Source organism: Clinocottus analis, unplaced genomic scaffold (assembly GCF_023055335.1).
Source record: "Clinocottus analis isolate CAN_PGR_092001 unplaced genomic scaffold, fCliAna1.0.p SCAF_16, whole genome shotgun sequence".
Taxonomy (NCBI): Eukaryota; Metazoa; Chordata; class Actinopteri; order Perciformes; family Cottidae; genus Clinocottus; species Clinocottus analis.
This window is the reverse complement of record NW_027175887.1, coordinates 13,939,109-13,952,407: the sequence shown is the minus strand read 5'-3', so window position 1 is coordinate 13,952,407 and position 13,299 is coordinate 13,939,109. Positions and strand designations below refer to the sequence as shown.

At 39.2% G+C, this 13,299-nt stretch overlaps 1 protein-coding gene across 1 annotated transcript; it reads left to right on the top strand.

Moving 5' to 3' along the window:
• The first annotated feature begins 910 nt into the window (after nucleotides 1-910).
• On the top strand, nucleotides 911-12,470 carry hsd3b7 (hydroxy-delta-5-steroid dehydrogenase, 3 beta- and steroid delta-isomerase). The gene is made up of 6 exons (XM_068578511.1): nucleotides 911-1,134; nucleotides 4,729-4,884; nucleotides 7,956-8,064; nucleotides 9,623-9,722; nucleotides 10,440-10,602; nucleotides 11,950-12,470. Exons 1-6 carry the CDS (start codon nucleotides 987-989, stop codon nucleotides 12,360-12,362), a joined length of 1,089 nt encoding a protein of 362 aa, XP_068434612.1. The 5' UTR covers nucleotides 911-986; the 3' UTR covers nucleotides 12,363-12,470.
• Nucleotides 12,471-13,299: the final 829 nt, after the last annotated feature.

Below are 13,299 nucleotides of genomic sequence, written 5' to 3'. Positions count from 1 at the left end.
TTACAGGTAAGAACGGTTTAGTGACCACTTTCATCTTCGGAAAAGGTTCTGCAGACAATCTAAATTAATTTATTAAAAACCGAAAATTAATCATTAATAGCCTTTAATAATTATCAATGCATTATTACTATAATTGTGTTTTATAACCAACTTATTATATTATTTATAATCTCCCTAATTATAGAGTTGCTAGATGTGGAAGAAGTACTCAAATTTTATATATTAAATATGTATATTTCTGATACTCCGTTACAAGTAAAAGTCCTACATGCAAAAAGTACTTCATACAAAATATTACTCAAATTTAAGAACAAAAGTATTAACAACAGAATATAGTGAAAGTGTGCAGAATTACTTATTTCCGAATAATATATATCATATTCCTGTATTATATTTATGAATGTGTTCATCACTTTAATGTTGCAGTTGGTGAAGGTGGGGCTAATTTAAAATACTAATATATATATATATATATATATATATATATATATATATATATATATATATATATATATATATATATGTATATATATAAATATATGTATATATGTATATATATATATATATGTGTGTATATATACACACACATATATATATATACACACATATATATATATATATATATATATATATATATACCTATATATATATATATATACCTATATATGTACTATATACCTATATATATATATGTACCTATAGTCTATAATATTATATAAGAAAAGTGTCGTATAATGTAATGTAATTCGATGAAAAGTAGAATGAACATGTAAACACATATACATTAAGTACATTTCCCACTACTTTGTGTATATTTACTTCCCACGACTTTGTTTCTTGTCACTAAGGCCCTGAAAGTGAACGCATTCCATTTGTCAATAAAGGTTTACAAACACACACACAGAAAAAAAAAAGAGCAGGCAGCGCGTCTGCGTATAAAGCGCCGCTGCTCGCCGCCGCAGCTCAGAGCTCAGACAGCAGCTGTCATGTCGGGTCTCGTGTATCTGATCACCGGAGGTTGCGGCTTCCTCGGCCGGCATCTGCTGCGGGTGTTGCTGGAGAAGGAGGACGACATGGCGGAGGTCCGCGTGTTTGACAAGCACGTCGACTTGACTTTAAATGAACTCGGAGCAGGTAAGACGTCCTCTCAACGTTTGCGCTCATGGTCTCAAAGTGTAAAGTCTTTCATGTGGAGGCTCTGCAGCTGCGGGTGCACAGCGGGTCGGAGACTCTTTCTGCCTCAAGACTTTATCAAATTCATAGACGATTCTGTCATCTTTTAAAAAACAACAACAACAACAACAACAACAAAAACCGCTTCCTGTATAGTCGATGTGTTTCCTCTTCAATTGCATGTTTGTGATGTTAGTGATTCAAATGTGTTTTCTTTCGTGTTCATCAGCATGAGATAGATAGATGGATAGATAGATAGATGTAGACTTTATTCATCCCAAAGAAAAAACATGTTTGTGACAGTAGTCGGCAAGGTTACACAGAAGGAAAATTCTCTATCTATCTATCTATCTATCTATCTATCTATCTATCTATCTATCTATCTATCTATCTATCTATCTATCTATATATATATATATATATATATATATATATATATATATATATATATATATATATATACACACACACACAGCAAAACTCAATATATACAACAAATTAACAGAGCGTATTCATTTAGGAAATTAAACAATAAAAGTGCAGAAATGCAAAGTATATGAAGTGACTAACAAACAACAAAAGCGGTGCAAGGGCTATTTTAGTCTGATTTACTGTGATACTGATGAACTTCCACTTGATAGGAAGTCATGGACAGATTATTGAAGGGGGACGACAGGGCCACATCGGGTTAGGGGGCCCCTAAGCCTCCGTTGGAAGTTTTTGCGAAAATTTCTTGCTGAAAAGTCTCAAAGAGACACAATACAATGACCAAAAGAAGCAGAATGACCAGAAAAATGTGGGATGGGTGGGGCCCTTTACATGCCAGTGTCCGGGGGCCCATTGTCTCCTTCTCCGTCCACGAGCGTTCGGTTTCTATCAGTTTTTAGTAACATGAGAGAAGCCACCGGGGCGTTGGCAGCCATATTCTGCTTCTCCTCATGGAAACAGCAGTAACATCATTTCCCTGGCGTGCAGTGTGCATGGTCACTGGGTCAAACTGCAGAGCTAACCTTCGGACTGCGAGCACGTCCTGTTCCAGGGTAATGAGTGTATAACTTATCAGTGACGTCGCTCCTTGATGACCTTGTTCTGTTTACTGTCACTGTCGCCACCTTTTTGTGTGCCGTGACCTGAGGTGGTTCATGTGCGCGCTGCCTCTCCTGCGTTTAATCATGTGGGGAGAAAAAAAACACCAATTAAATTAATCAAAATGTTCTTTTTTCCTCTGCTTTCAACAACCGTACGCTTTTTCCTCTCATCAGTGAAGGGAATGTGCTCAACCACCAGTGACGCCTCGTGCGCCACGGTGGAAAATGCTTTGAAGCGCTTTCATTATTTATTGTCACAAAAGACTGAGGCCGGCTGTTGTTCATTTGGACCCTCGACAGACCAGCTAACGGTGACACACATTGCAGGGTTCAGGAAACAATATGTAGAATTGTGTTTTGGGTTGAAATCTGAGCTGATTTATATCGGTGAGAGCGTCTGTAAAAATTACAGATTCGCTTTCCAGATTGACTGTCTCAGTTACAACATTATTTCTATCTCAAAAAGTTCAGAAGTCCATGTTGTCTCTGTAGAGCTGCAGGACTCGTCCTTTACTCGTTATCTGTCGGCATTTCAAGGACAAAGGGTCAAGGTAAACCACAAGTGACCTTCATGGATGATAAGGAGACTACAAGCTGATTAAAAACAAAGTAAAATTCCTCATTTTCCTGCATCTTTGACTTTAATGATAAGATATATTTAAAGTTGATGTAATTCCAAACATAAAGGTTTCTATTATGTATTTAGTAGATATTGAAGAGAAATAGGCCTTGACAGGACATTTCTTTCGTGTTCAAGAATTGACAGAACAGGTTATAGTACAGTCAATGATTGTTTATTAAGCAAAAGTATACATGAAATTCATACCTACAAGGCCTTGGACTCAGCTCTCTGTCTGTCTGTCACATCACAGTCACCCGTCAGGAAGAGAGAGCCCCGACCGTTGAGAGCAGGGCGTATTTATCTGACTCCAATGACCCTTCCTTCTTCCTTCTTTGTGCATGCTTCTCTTTTCTAATACATATTATTGGATGAAGAGTCCATAAGCATTTACATAAGTGGGTATGTTCTAAAATGGCAATACGTGCTAATCATTTACATAAATGAGTATTTCCTAAAATGGTAATGCAGACTTTGTGAAATCCTACCTCCTGTTTGTGAGACTGTGTCACGACAAGATAGTAAGTGTGCCTGTGAATAGAAGGAAACATGTATTTGGCTCATGAGATCCTCACTCCTTCTCATGGAGTGTTTCATATCAAAGTAATATGTTTCTGTAGAGCAAAGGTGGTATCTCCGGCCTGTGTGAGGTCCCTCTACGTGCTGGTTTTCTCTAAGCATAAGAAAGCAGAAACAGGAACTCATCCTTCATTACATGTTGGCCTGAAAAACTCATTGTACGTCTCAAGTTCCTGAAATGTGTCTACCTTCAAGTAACTGTGTTTAACACCTTAGCGCTGCGTTCAGCAAATTGCAGAAGTATAAGCTTTGCAGGCGTATAAACTTATCACACATATGAACTTTGCAGAAGTATAAACTTGCAGACTCATGATGAACTTTTAAGAGCATGATGAACTTTTCTCCTCTGTTCTTGTGCACTTTTAACCCTGTAATGGAACATGATTAAAACTCTTATTTCTCTTCAATTTTAATTAACACAAATCACAGTTTTTACAGTACTTCGCTGCCTAAATGTAAAACATTATGAAATCCCTCAAATAATACGTCTTGCTCGCATCAGAACAGGAAAAACTACCCCCAAAAATAACCGTTCCCAGCAGAGTGAGGCCAAGTTTAACATGATGATATTTTGGATGATTGTTATTTAAGAAGCGGGGGAGGAAGTATGAGTGGTAGGAATCTACCAGTTTGGGGCTGACACTGACGCGGCGAGCTGGATCGGGTATCAGCAACAATGAGGCTGCGCTCTTAACTTGTATCTATGTTTCTAGACTAGATAGCTTATAAGTTGCTTGTGTACAATTTATTTTCATAATAAACAAACAATTCAGTACAATTTGACGATATCAAAAATATGTTTTATTTGTATCGTGCTTTTAAAAGGCATTTTGAATCGTAAGAACACAAAATGTAACAGTTAGAGCAAAGCCAATCGAGGAAAAACAAAAGGGATAACATACCAGTATAAATAGAATGACGTTACATTGATTATTAACATGATGAAGAACAGATTAAAAGATGATTTTAATCTGTGTGTTTTGAGACACTTGAGGAAATTCCAGGTATCTCCTGAAATACTGAGGAATTTCAACTCGTGCACCATCGCGAGCGTTTAAAAATGACATTGACAACGACCGAAGACGATCCAGATAATCTGCAAATATGACACAACGACAAAGTTCAAATGAGAGTTTTGTGCGTTTCTAACAAACAAAGTGAGGTCATTCTTCCCAGACTTTGCCGAGCTCTTGGGAAAACGTCCCCTGATCCAGGATCAGATGCACTGCCACCGGGTTTTGACGTAATGTCTTCCTGTTCCTCCCTCAGAGCGGACGAAGGTCGTGGTCATCCAGGGCGACATCACGGACTACAGCAGCGTGTTGGAGGCCTCCCGGGGGGCCGATGTCGTCATCCACACGGCCAGCCTGGTGGACGTTTGGCACAAAGTCCCAGAAACCCTCATCGTCTCCGTCAATGTCACAGGTGAGACTTCAAGGGCGCGGTGGCCTCGTGACGACAAAGGGAGGAAATGTGAAACGAGTGATTCGTTCACATTCGTGAATTCTTTACATTTTGTAAACGGAAACCAGACAATGGAGGAAACGCACGCCTTCTCCTGTTGAATGATTTTCAAGGCCGTGACTTCCCCCGAGTGTAAAAACATGTCGGACATGAATAAGTTGGTGAATACTGAGGAAAAATTTGATGGAGTGACAGATACTTCAAAATGGATAAAGGGCTTGTTTTCATCACATATTCTGGAATATAATTCATGTGCATTTGAAAATCCGCCTCCTAACTGCTCTATTAGTGCGAGCTATATGGGAGCTTAAGTGTCCTGTCAGTTTTTTCAGCCTGACAGGAATTCAACTCTCATAAATACAGAACATAAATCCTATATCATGAGCAGCTTTTAGCCTCCTCTTTTTGGGAATATGGTCATAATAGTGCTTCCATTATGAGTTACATCTTAAAGAAGCTGTTTGTGAGTGTGTGTGTGTCACGAGTATCTGGTTTGCCCTGAATAATGTCCGGCTCCCACACGAATAAACAAGTCACCGCCCAGACAAAGTATATGCCAAAGTGACTCAGTGTTTGTTTTCCTGGATATTAAATGTTCATCCGCAATTGTCTCATAATTGTTCATAACCGGTTTTTAAGGAGTAAATCACATGGTCGAGCACCTTAGGTCGTTACATCCAAACTCGTGACATTTTTAATAATCTTGTGCGAACAGTGTTTTAAAATAAACAGCCACTCAACAAATAGAGGATATGAGCCGCTTGCTTTTGTTATTGCAGCTCAAAGTAGCTCTGTGCCACTTTGTTCGCAGCCATTGAAGTATGCATGGACGAGGAGCACCTGAACGCAGCACGATTTATGTCACTGACAGCTGCATCACTGCATTATCTCTTAATGTATTTAAAGGACAAGGCTGCTGATGTATTCTCTATATCTACTTTTCTTATTGTCACTAAATCCTATGAAAAAAAAGGTAGTGGTAGAGACCTGTCAATCACAAGGTAGCCCCGCCCTAAAGCATGGTCTATTTTACTCCTTATGGGACCATCATTAATTATGATTGAGACCATGAACCCATGTTTACTGAGGTAATAAATCAAGTGAGAAGTTGTGTCATTTTCTCATAGACTTCTATACAATCAGCCTTCTTTTTGCAACCTGAGTCGTCGCCCCCTAGTGGCCATTAGAGAGAATGCATGCGCCGCCGCATTGATTCACTTTTCTGACTCCTGAGGTTTTCCAACCGATCCAGAAAGAGGACGCTGGTCAGGTTAATGAAGCAGAAGATATACAGTTTACGTGTTCAGTGTCGGGGATTTTGTTCGTGGGTGGAGGCTCCAGCCGGTGTTTGTCCTTAAATTCTGCAGTGATTCAGCAGATAGACAAAACACACTTTTGTCATGTGTTTGTTGAAAGTAAGCTGAGAGCATTTTTAAATAGTCTCTTCCAAAATACACAGCTGTGTACATTGCTCACATCTGTCTGTCTGGAAGTTGTTAATGTTTTGAAGTGCCAGAACTTCCTCTAAGATTTAGTGTTGTACTCATGTCATCAATCATCAAACCTCGACAGAATTAAAGAGTTGTACATCTGCGTAAAGCCGAGGGAGTGGCTTCTTTCGGAGGGTGGTACGCTCTAGATTCCTTAGGCTTAGAAATATTACAAGAATTTCTTATTATTTTTCCCCAGGGTGGGTTTCATATTACCTTCCTCTCCTTCAGCCTCACAAACATAAACTAACGCTTCCTCCCAGAATTAGTGGGACTTGCAGGTGCAGCACACTTGACTCAGTACAAGGGTTCAGAACATTGAACAGTATCTGGACTCTCCAGTTTATTTTACAGTTGACGTTAAAGACTCTGTGATTTCTGGCCTGCAGCTCAAGTACATACCGGAGATTTTAACCCTGCTGTGAACCAGAATGTGGCCTCTGGTCTTGAAAGACAGAAAACCCTGAAACAGATGGTCTGCTGTACCTTGAATGCATGGATTCACTTCTACTTCGCAGGTGATTGCTTGTGGTGGAACGTCTATTTGTACATTGTGTTAGTGGTGAGATGAAAGGGCTGCCGGCACGGCCTTGACTCTTTCTCTTGTTTATGTCTCCTGTTTCTGACCAGTGGACAGAAAACCTCAGAATACACATTTAGGTGATTATTGTACTACTTTATCTATTTGCGTCTGTAGAATATTGTATATAGATTATATTACGGTGATATCTAGGTATCAGGACTTAGCATAATGTGCTGCATAACAATATGTCCTCCTCGAGGAAGCGTTTTCATGACACTAGCAAAAGCATCATGTTTCTTAATTCTGTGTAACGTATCCAAAATGAGAACATCTTTAACAGAAGGATGCTGGAATGCTGACACATGCTTTAATTCAAACCACTTCGAGATTTGCAGCTCTTTCTTTTTACTCATCTCTCTCAAACTTCTTTTCATCCTTAAATTTAAAGTATGATATACTTCTTAAATTACAGTTAATTCTAAATGATATACTTCTTAAATTACAGTTAATTCAGAGTTTTGACAATACAATAACACTTTAGGCTTTCATTGCATGAAATGTGGTTTTCAAATCAAGGTGGTGTTGTTATTATTATGTCCCATGTTGAACTTCAGGTCACTCAAAGTTTCAAAAGTATTTATCAGAACTGGAAAGACCGTAAACGTATTTCCTCCCCTTTGCAATGACTGTATTTCTTTCCACCACCGGTCCACTTTTCCATAATTGAGTCCAGGTTTGAGAAAAACATGTTTTCTTCTTACACCGGCTCACCAGAACACATGTGGATCTCTTGTTTGCATTCATTTCCTGTTGACCATCCCCTCCCAGTCCAGTTATAATTTCCTACTTTTATCCTGTTTCGGCTGATTTGAATCTTATGGTTTGATGTCTGCAAGCGATGTGAAAACACCCAACTGCGTCGAAGCCTGTCCCGTGTGTTTGTGTTTGTGTTATTTAGTGCTCTGTCCAAGCTCGGTATCCTCCTCCATCTCTTACTGAAATGTTTTCCCTCTGCTCAGGAACGGAGAACGTGATCAACGCCTGTGTGGAGTGCAACATCCAGAGCCTGGTCTACACCAGCAGCATGGAGGTGATCGGTCCCAACGTCGACGGAGACGCCTTCGTCAGGTGAAGCTCAAACTAATGTCATTCCGGTTTTACTTGTCTCACCGAGCGCACATGGTTACACTCAGAAATGCTGTGGCTCTTGCAGTTAGGTTCCTGTGGTTCCTATCTTGTAGTCTCTCTCTTTTCTTCTTCGCATGAATGCACCGTCATGGAAAACCCGAAGGCCTGTCGTGAATAGATATGATCGGGTGGGGACAAAAGCACACAGTGTCTATCGCTATCTCGATGTTCCTCGGAAATGTTTCACATGAGGCCGTCTGGTATGTCAGACATTTGTTACTAAACGCTACTAGCAAGATGTCGCCACCTCACACTTGAGCAGTTTTTATGCGATTGTGGAAGAAAAGGTCTTTGTCTTAGAGGGAGTCTATTTCTTCAATTCATGATAAACGGGTGGAATCTGACTTGAAGTTGCATTTAAAAATAAATACAAAAATAAAAAGTAGATCAAAGACAAATTCTGATCGAGTAGTAATGTTTTTTGGTGATTTAATGGTTAAGATGCAGTTCATTTTAACTTGAAACAGATTTTTGGATCAGGCTTTAACAGCATTCTGTGGCTTTATTTCAGCTACTTAATCAAATGTAGTAATTTCAAACAGTCACTGAAGTTGCCCAACCATCCTGCTAATGCAGAAATATTAGAGATTCTTCGTATACATAAAGTAAAATAAACATTTTTAGTGGAGCTTCTGAACAGACAGCTCTGTCGTGGGCAGAGTCGGCGTGACAGAAGGACACAGAGGTTTTATTCTGAGCCTCAGGTGACTTAATGCTGTGTGTTATTTAAATGTGGGGGCAAAAACCGCCGTTGAAATAATAAATGATTGTCGTCAAAGCGGTAACTTCAGATACTCCTTATTAACAAACAAATTAATATCCACTGGGTTTGATGAAGAAAACCACAGTAACTGAGTCAGAGTCTACTTCCTCTCTTGCTGGACCAGTTTGCCTTTACCTGAGGATAAACAAACTCCGAGTTTTCACTCTACCGGCTTTCTGTAACAGCCCTGATGGTGTGAGTCAGAACTGCCTGATTACATCATTCTATCAGCAGCTCTGTGGCTGTTTACTAAAAGTAGAGGGAGGGGAGTGAGAAAAAGAGGTTAAAACACCAAAGAATCCTTTATAAGATGATAACGGTATGTTAAATCCAAATATGCATGATTATTAGTTATTGGAATAAAATGTACAACAGTATGAAGAGTAAACTATGTGGAAGAAGGGAAACTAATAAATACTTTTGGTGGCAACCGTCCAGCATCCACCTGCTTTGAGCATTGGTCATGACATTCCTCTGTGTGTGGGTGTGTGTGGGTGTGTGTGTGTGTGGGGGGGGGGGTGTAGGTTTCTTAATAACATGAATTATATCACTGTGAAAGAATGAACCTTGCTCTTTTCTTGTTGGAAACACTAGCTCCGTCACCTTTCTCCTCTTGATGTCCTTCACTCTGTTCCTCCTTGTCTGAAACATTCCTCTCATTCTTCTGGAAAGGTCAAGAAAACACTTTTTACCTTCTCCTGAGTCGCCTCTGACAGTTTAACTCTTTCTCTACAGGGGCAATGAAGACACACCGTACAAAGTGAAGCACTCGATGGCCTATCCTAAGAGCAAGGCGAAGGCAGAGAAACTTGTGCTTGAAGCTAATGGCACCAAGGTAATTATGTTTAACAGTGTTATGGTTTGGGGTGTTTTTATTGAGCCAGTTTTATTAAAAACACATTTTACCAGTAAACTTTAAAGACACACAGTGTTGAAATAAATTTCATAAAACCATAATGATGCAGATGCAGAATAGAAAATATATTTATTGCTATCCAGATTGTTTATTCCTGTATATTACCGAGTACTATAACGTTAAATATGAGATTTTATAATGTATTTCATCATAGCTTAGCGCTTATGCCCCTCTGCGGACATTTTTGGCTTCTTAATTTTTCCCATCATTGATATCCTTAAAGACAAAATTTTTTGCACACTGGCTTCAAAGTTACTTTAACTATTTGCGATTCCAATGAACCATTTTCTAATGTTTGCCCTATGGGGCAGATGCGTGCCTTTCCCACTGTTGTCCACTAGGGGCATCGCTGCTGTATGAGAGCACTGCAGTGTCACTGACATAAGCATTCATTTTACAAAATAATTTATTTTTTCTTTTTTAATTAAAAAATAAATAAAACAGTAACATGATGAAAATGTACTGAGAAGGTTAACATTATGAAACTGCGTGACTATGTATGATTTAAGATGTTTTAAGTAAGGGAAAAGGGTTACGATTGGGTAACGCGATGAGGAAACTTCTTTGCCACAAAATGCTGGATCATCCCCGGGTCTGATTTCCGAACACCGGATCTTGGTTTTGCCTCCTCTCCAGGTGAAGAGTGGAAAGTGTTTATACACATGCTCTCTGAGGCCCACGGGGATCTACGGCGAGGGGCACCAGCTCCTTAAAGATTTCTACAAGCAGGCTGAACAAAGGGGAGGCTTGATCGTCGGGGGTGTCCCAGAGGATGCTGAACACGGACGAGTCTATGCAGGTAAGATTACTGTTTTGTGAGTCCTAGTCCTTTTAAAGACGCATCAAAGTGTTTCGTGGAAACGCAAACAAAGTAGCCTGAGAACCTAAACAAACCTTGTGGTTTTGTGTCTCTCTTGTACTATTATGTCTACTTGTGGTCTCTGTGTGACTTACCTACCTGGGGCCCCCTTACCTGTTCAGTTTGCCCTTTGAGCAATCCTTCCATTGTGGTATAACAATAACATGTGACGGTATCGGCACATAAATCTTTACAGGGGTGTGTTAAATAAATCTCCTTCCAGGTGTGCTGATGTCATTTTTAAACCAGCTTCAACAGTGGGGTTTCAGTGGAGATGAGATTTTGTCATTTATTCATCACCTCATGACATCATGAGATTATGACTAAGTTAGGAATCATGAACGGTGCATGTGAGCATGACTAGCAGTCAACATGTATTGGACCTAAACAGATGCTGATGTCACAGAACTGAAGGATCTCCGAATGATGAATCGTCACTATTTATGTTGCCTGTTGGTACATCAGACACTGCCGATATTTTGTCATTTGTCGCCTGTACTCTGCTGACGTCAGGTTGATGTCAGTGTAATGTTGCCTTAGCCGTAAAGGAGCGCGGCGTATTTACTGAAGTGTTGTACTTGCACACAACTTTGACGTCAGGGATTTTTGTCTTTACACCACTGGATTTTATTTACTTAGTTTAAGTGGAGATTATTTTTTATTATTCAACTTTGGTTCCTGGCATGAATATGATGAAATGAGGAAGAATATATATTGCATTTTGAGAATTGAGTAAAAATGTCAGGAATAAAGTCAAAATATTAGTTTCTGTGTTTATGTTAGTAGTTTGATTTGTTCTTAACATTTCAATTTTATCTCGAGGGGGAAAAAAATGTTTTTTTTCTTCTCATATCTAGTTCTAAAACTAAAAGTTTTACTTGATTTTAACTCTTCTTGAAAAGCTAAATACTTAAAATTCTCCCTCACCTCCTTTCATATACTTTGTGTGGCCCTAATACTTTTAGATAAACATGTTTTTTTTTCTTCTCAAATGCGAACTTACTGACTCGAGCATATCTTTCTTCATGAATGATATCTACTTTACGTCTTAATGAAAAGTAATTATATTTGAGTTATATCTCTTAGCCTTGAATTAAACCATTCATTAAAGGTACAAAGAGGCCATGAAGTTTTCTTGAAAATGAAATGTAAAAGTGTGTAAAACCACAGTGGTGAGAACGAGGAATAATCCTTCAAACTGACTACTTTTATTCTTTTGGCACTTGCGTGTTTTGACACTGCTTCCATCGTGCACTCTGGTATTCACCCACTTGTTTGCGTTTCCAGGCAATGTGGCCTGGATGCACGTACTGGCAGCCCGAGCTTTGAGAGATCGCCCACAGACGGTCGGAGGTGAAGCTTTCTTCTGCTACGATGACTCGCCCTACAAGAACTACGAGGATTTCAACATGCAGTTCCTCTCCATATTTAACTTCAGAAGGATGCGCATCCCCTCTCTGGTGCTTTGGTTCATGGCCATGATGAATGACGTGATCCGCTGGATAACGAGCCCCTTTTACAACTACACGCCATTGCTGAACAGTTACACTTTGGCCGTGGCTTCAACCTCCTTCACCGTCAGCTCAGATAAAGCCCTGCGCCACTTCCAGTACCGCCCTCTGTACGACTGGGACCAGTGTCGCACCCGCACACAGCAATGGGTTGACACCTTCCCGCTGGATAACCCCAAAGACTCCTGATGTGACGACAACATACTTCAGGAGCTGCCACGTAGATGTTCAGGTCTCCAGAGTACGCTGTTAATAAGTAACGTGCAATAAAAATAGTATTTACGGTATAAAACATAATTACTTTTATTGTTCCGTTCACCAGCTTATTTATAAAGAAAACATAATCAAAGCATTTGTTCAGACAAAGCACAAATACTAATAACCATGTTAAAGAACATATGATTTGTCGGCGACAACCACCAACCAGGGACTATGCTTTCGGTTGAAAATGTGCTTTATCAGCACGAGTAAGTATGACAAATGTATCCACAATTTACTATACTTTATATGGACATTTTCATAATATATTATTGATGGCAATGTTTTATGTTGCATAATTTAAATAATGGTTTGTAATGGATTTACACATGGAGAATGTGCTTTATTCAGATATAAAGCATCAGTATGAGTGAGTAAATATGACAAATGTAAAAATAATTTACAAGCATTTACTGGACTTCATATGGACGTCACAATATATTCGTAATATATTATTGATAGCAATGTTTTATGTTGCATAATTTAAATATTTTATAATTCCTGATGACATGTATCATGTTTAGTTTCTTTCATTTTGTTTAATTTTTGAATAAAATACAAATATTTAATATATTCCACATGCACATGCTGTTTATGGTTTTGCCCATGATTCACATTACATGGAGAGGTTGCTTTTTCTAGTTTTTATTTCCATAACTGATTTCATTTTATCACAATGTGCAGTGGACGTCATAATGACAGTTTGCACAGTCTGGAGACCTGATTTGTGATCTGAAATCATTGGTTTCATTTCATCAAGTGTTTGTTTGCTTTCCATTTGCACATGGTTACTGGGAGTGCTCTGCCTCTGGATTTCCATGGAGACCATGAACTTTGTTTACGCACAGTGCAAAGAACTCGGTCTCCT

What these genes read in the sequence shown, in the direction of transcription:
- hsd3b7 (XM_068578511.1), top strand. Translation starts at nt 987, where the DNA reads ATGTCGGGTCTCGTGTATCTGATCACCGGAGGTTGCGGCTTCCTCGGC. An exon ending in CGTCTCCGTCAATGTCACAG is followed by an intron (nt 4,885 to 7,955) that starts GTGAGACTTCAA and finishes CCCTCTGCTCAG; the next exon opens with GAACGGAGAACGTGATCAAC. An exon ending in ACACGGACGAGTCTATGCAG is followed by an intron (nt 10,603 to 11,949) that starts GTAAGATTACTG and finishes TTGCGTTTCCAG; the next exon opens with GCAATGTGGCCTGGATGCAC.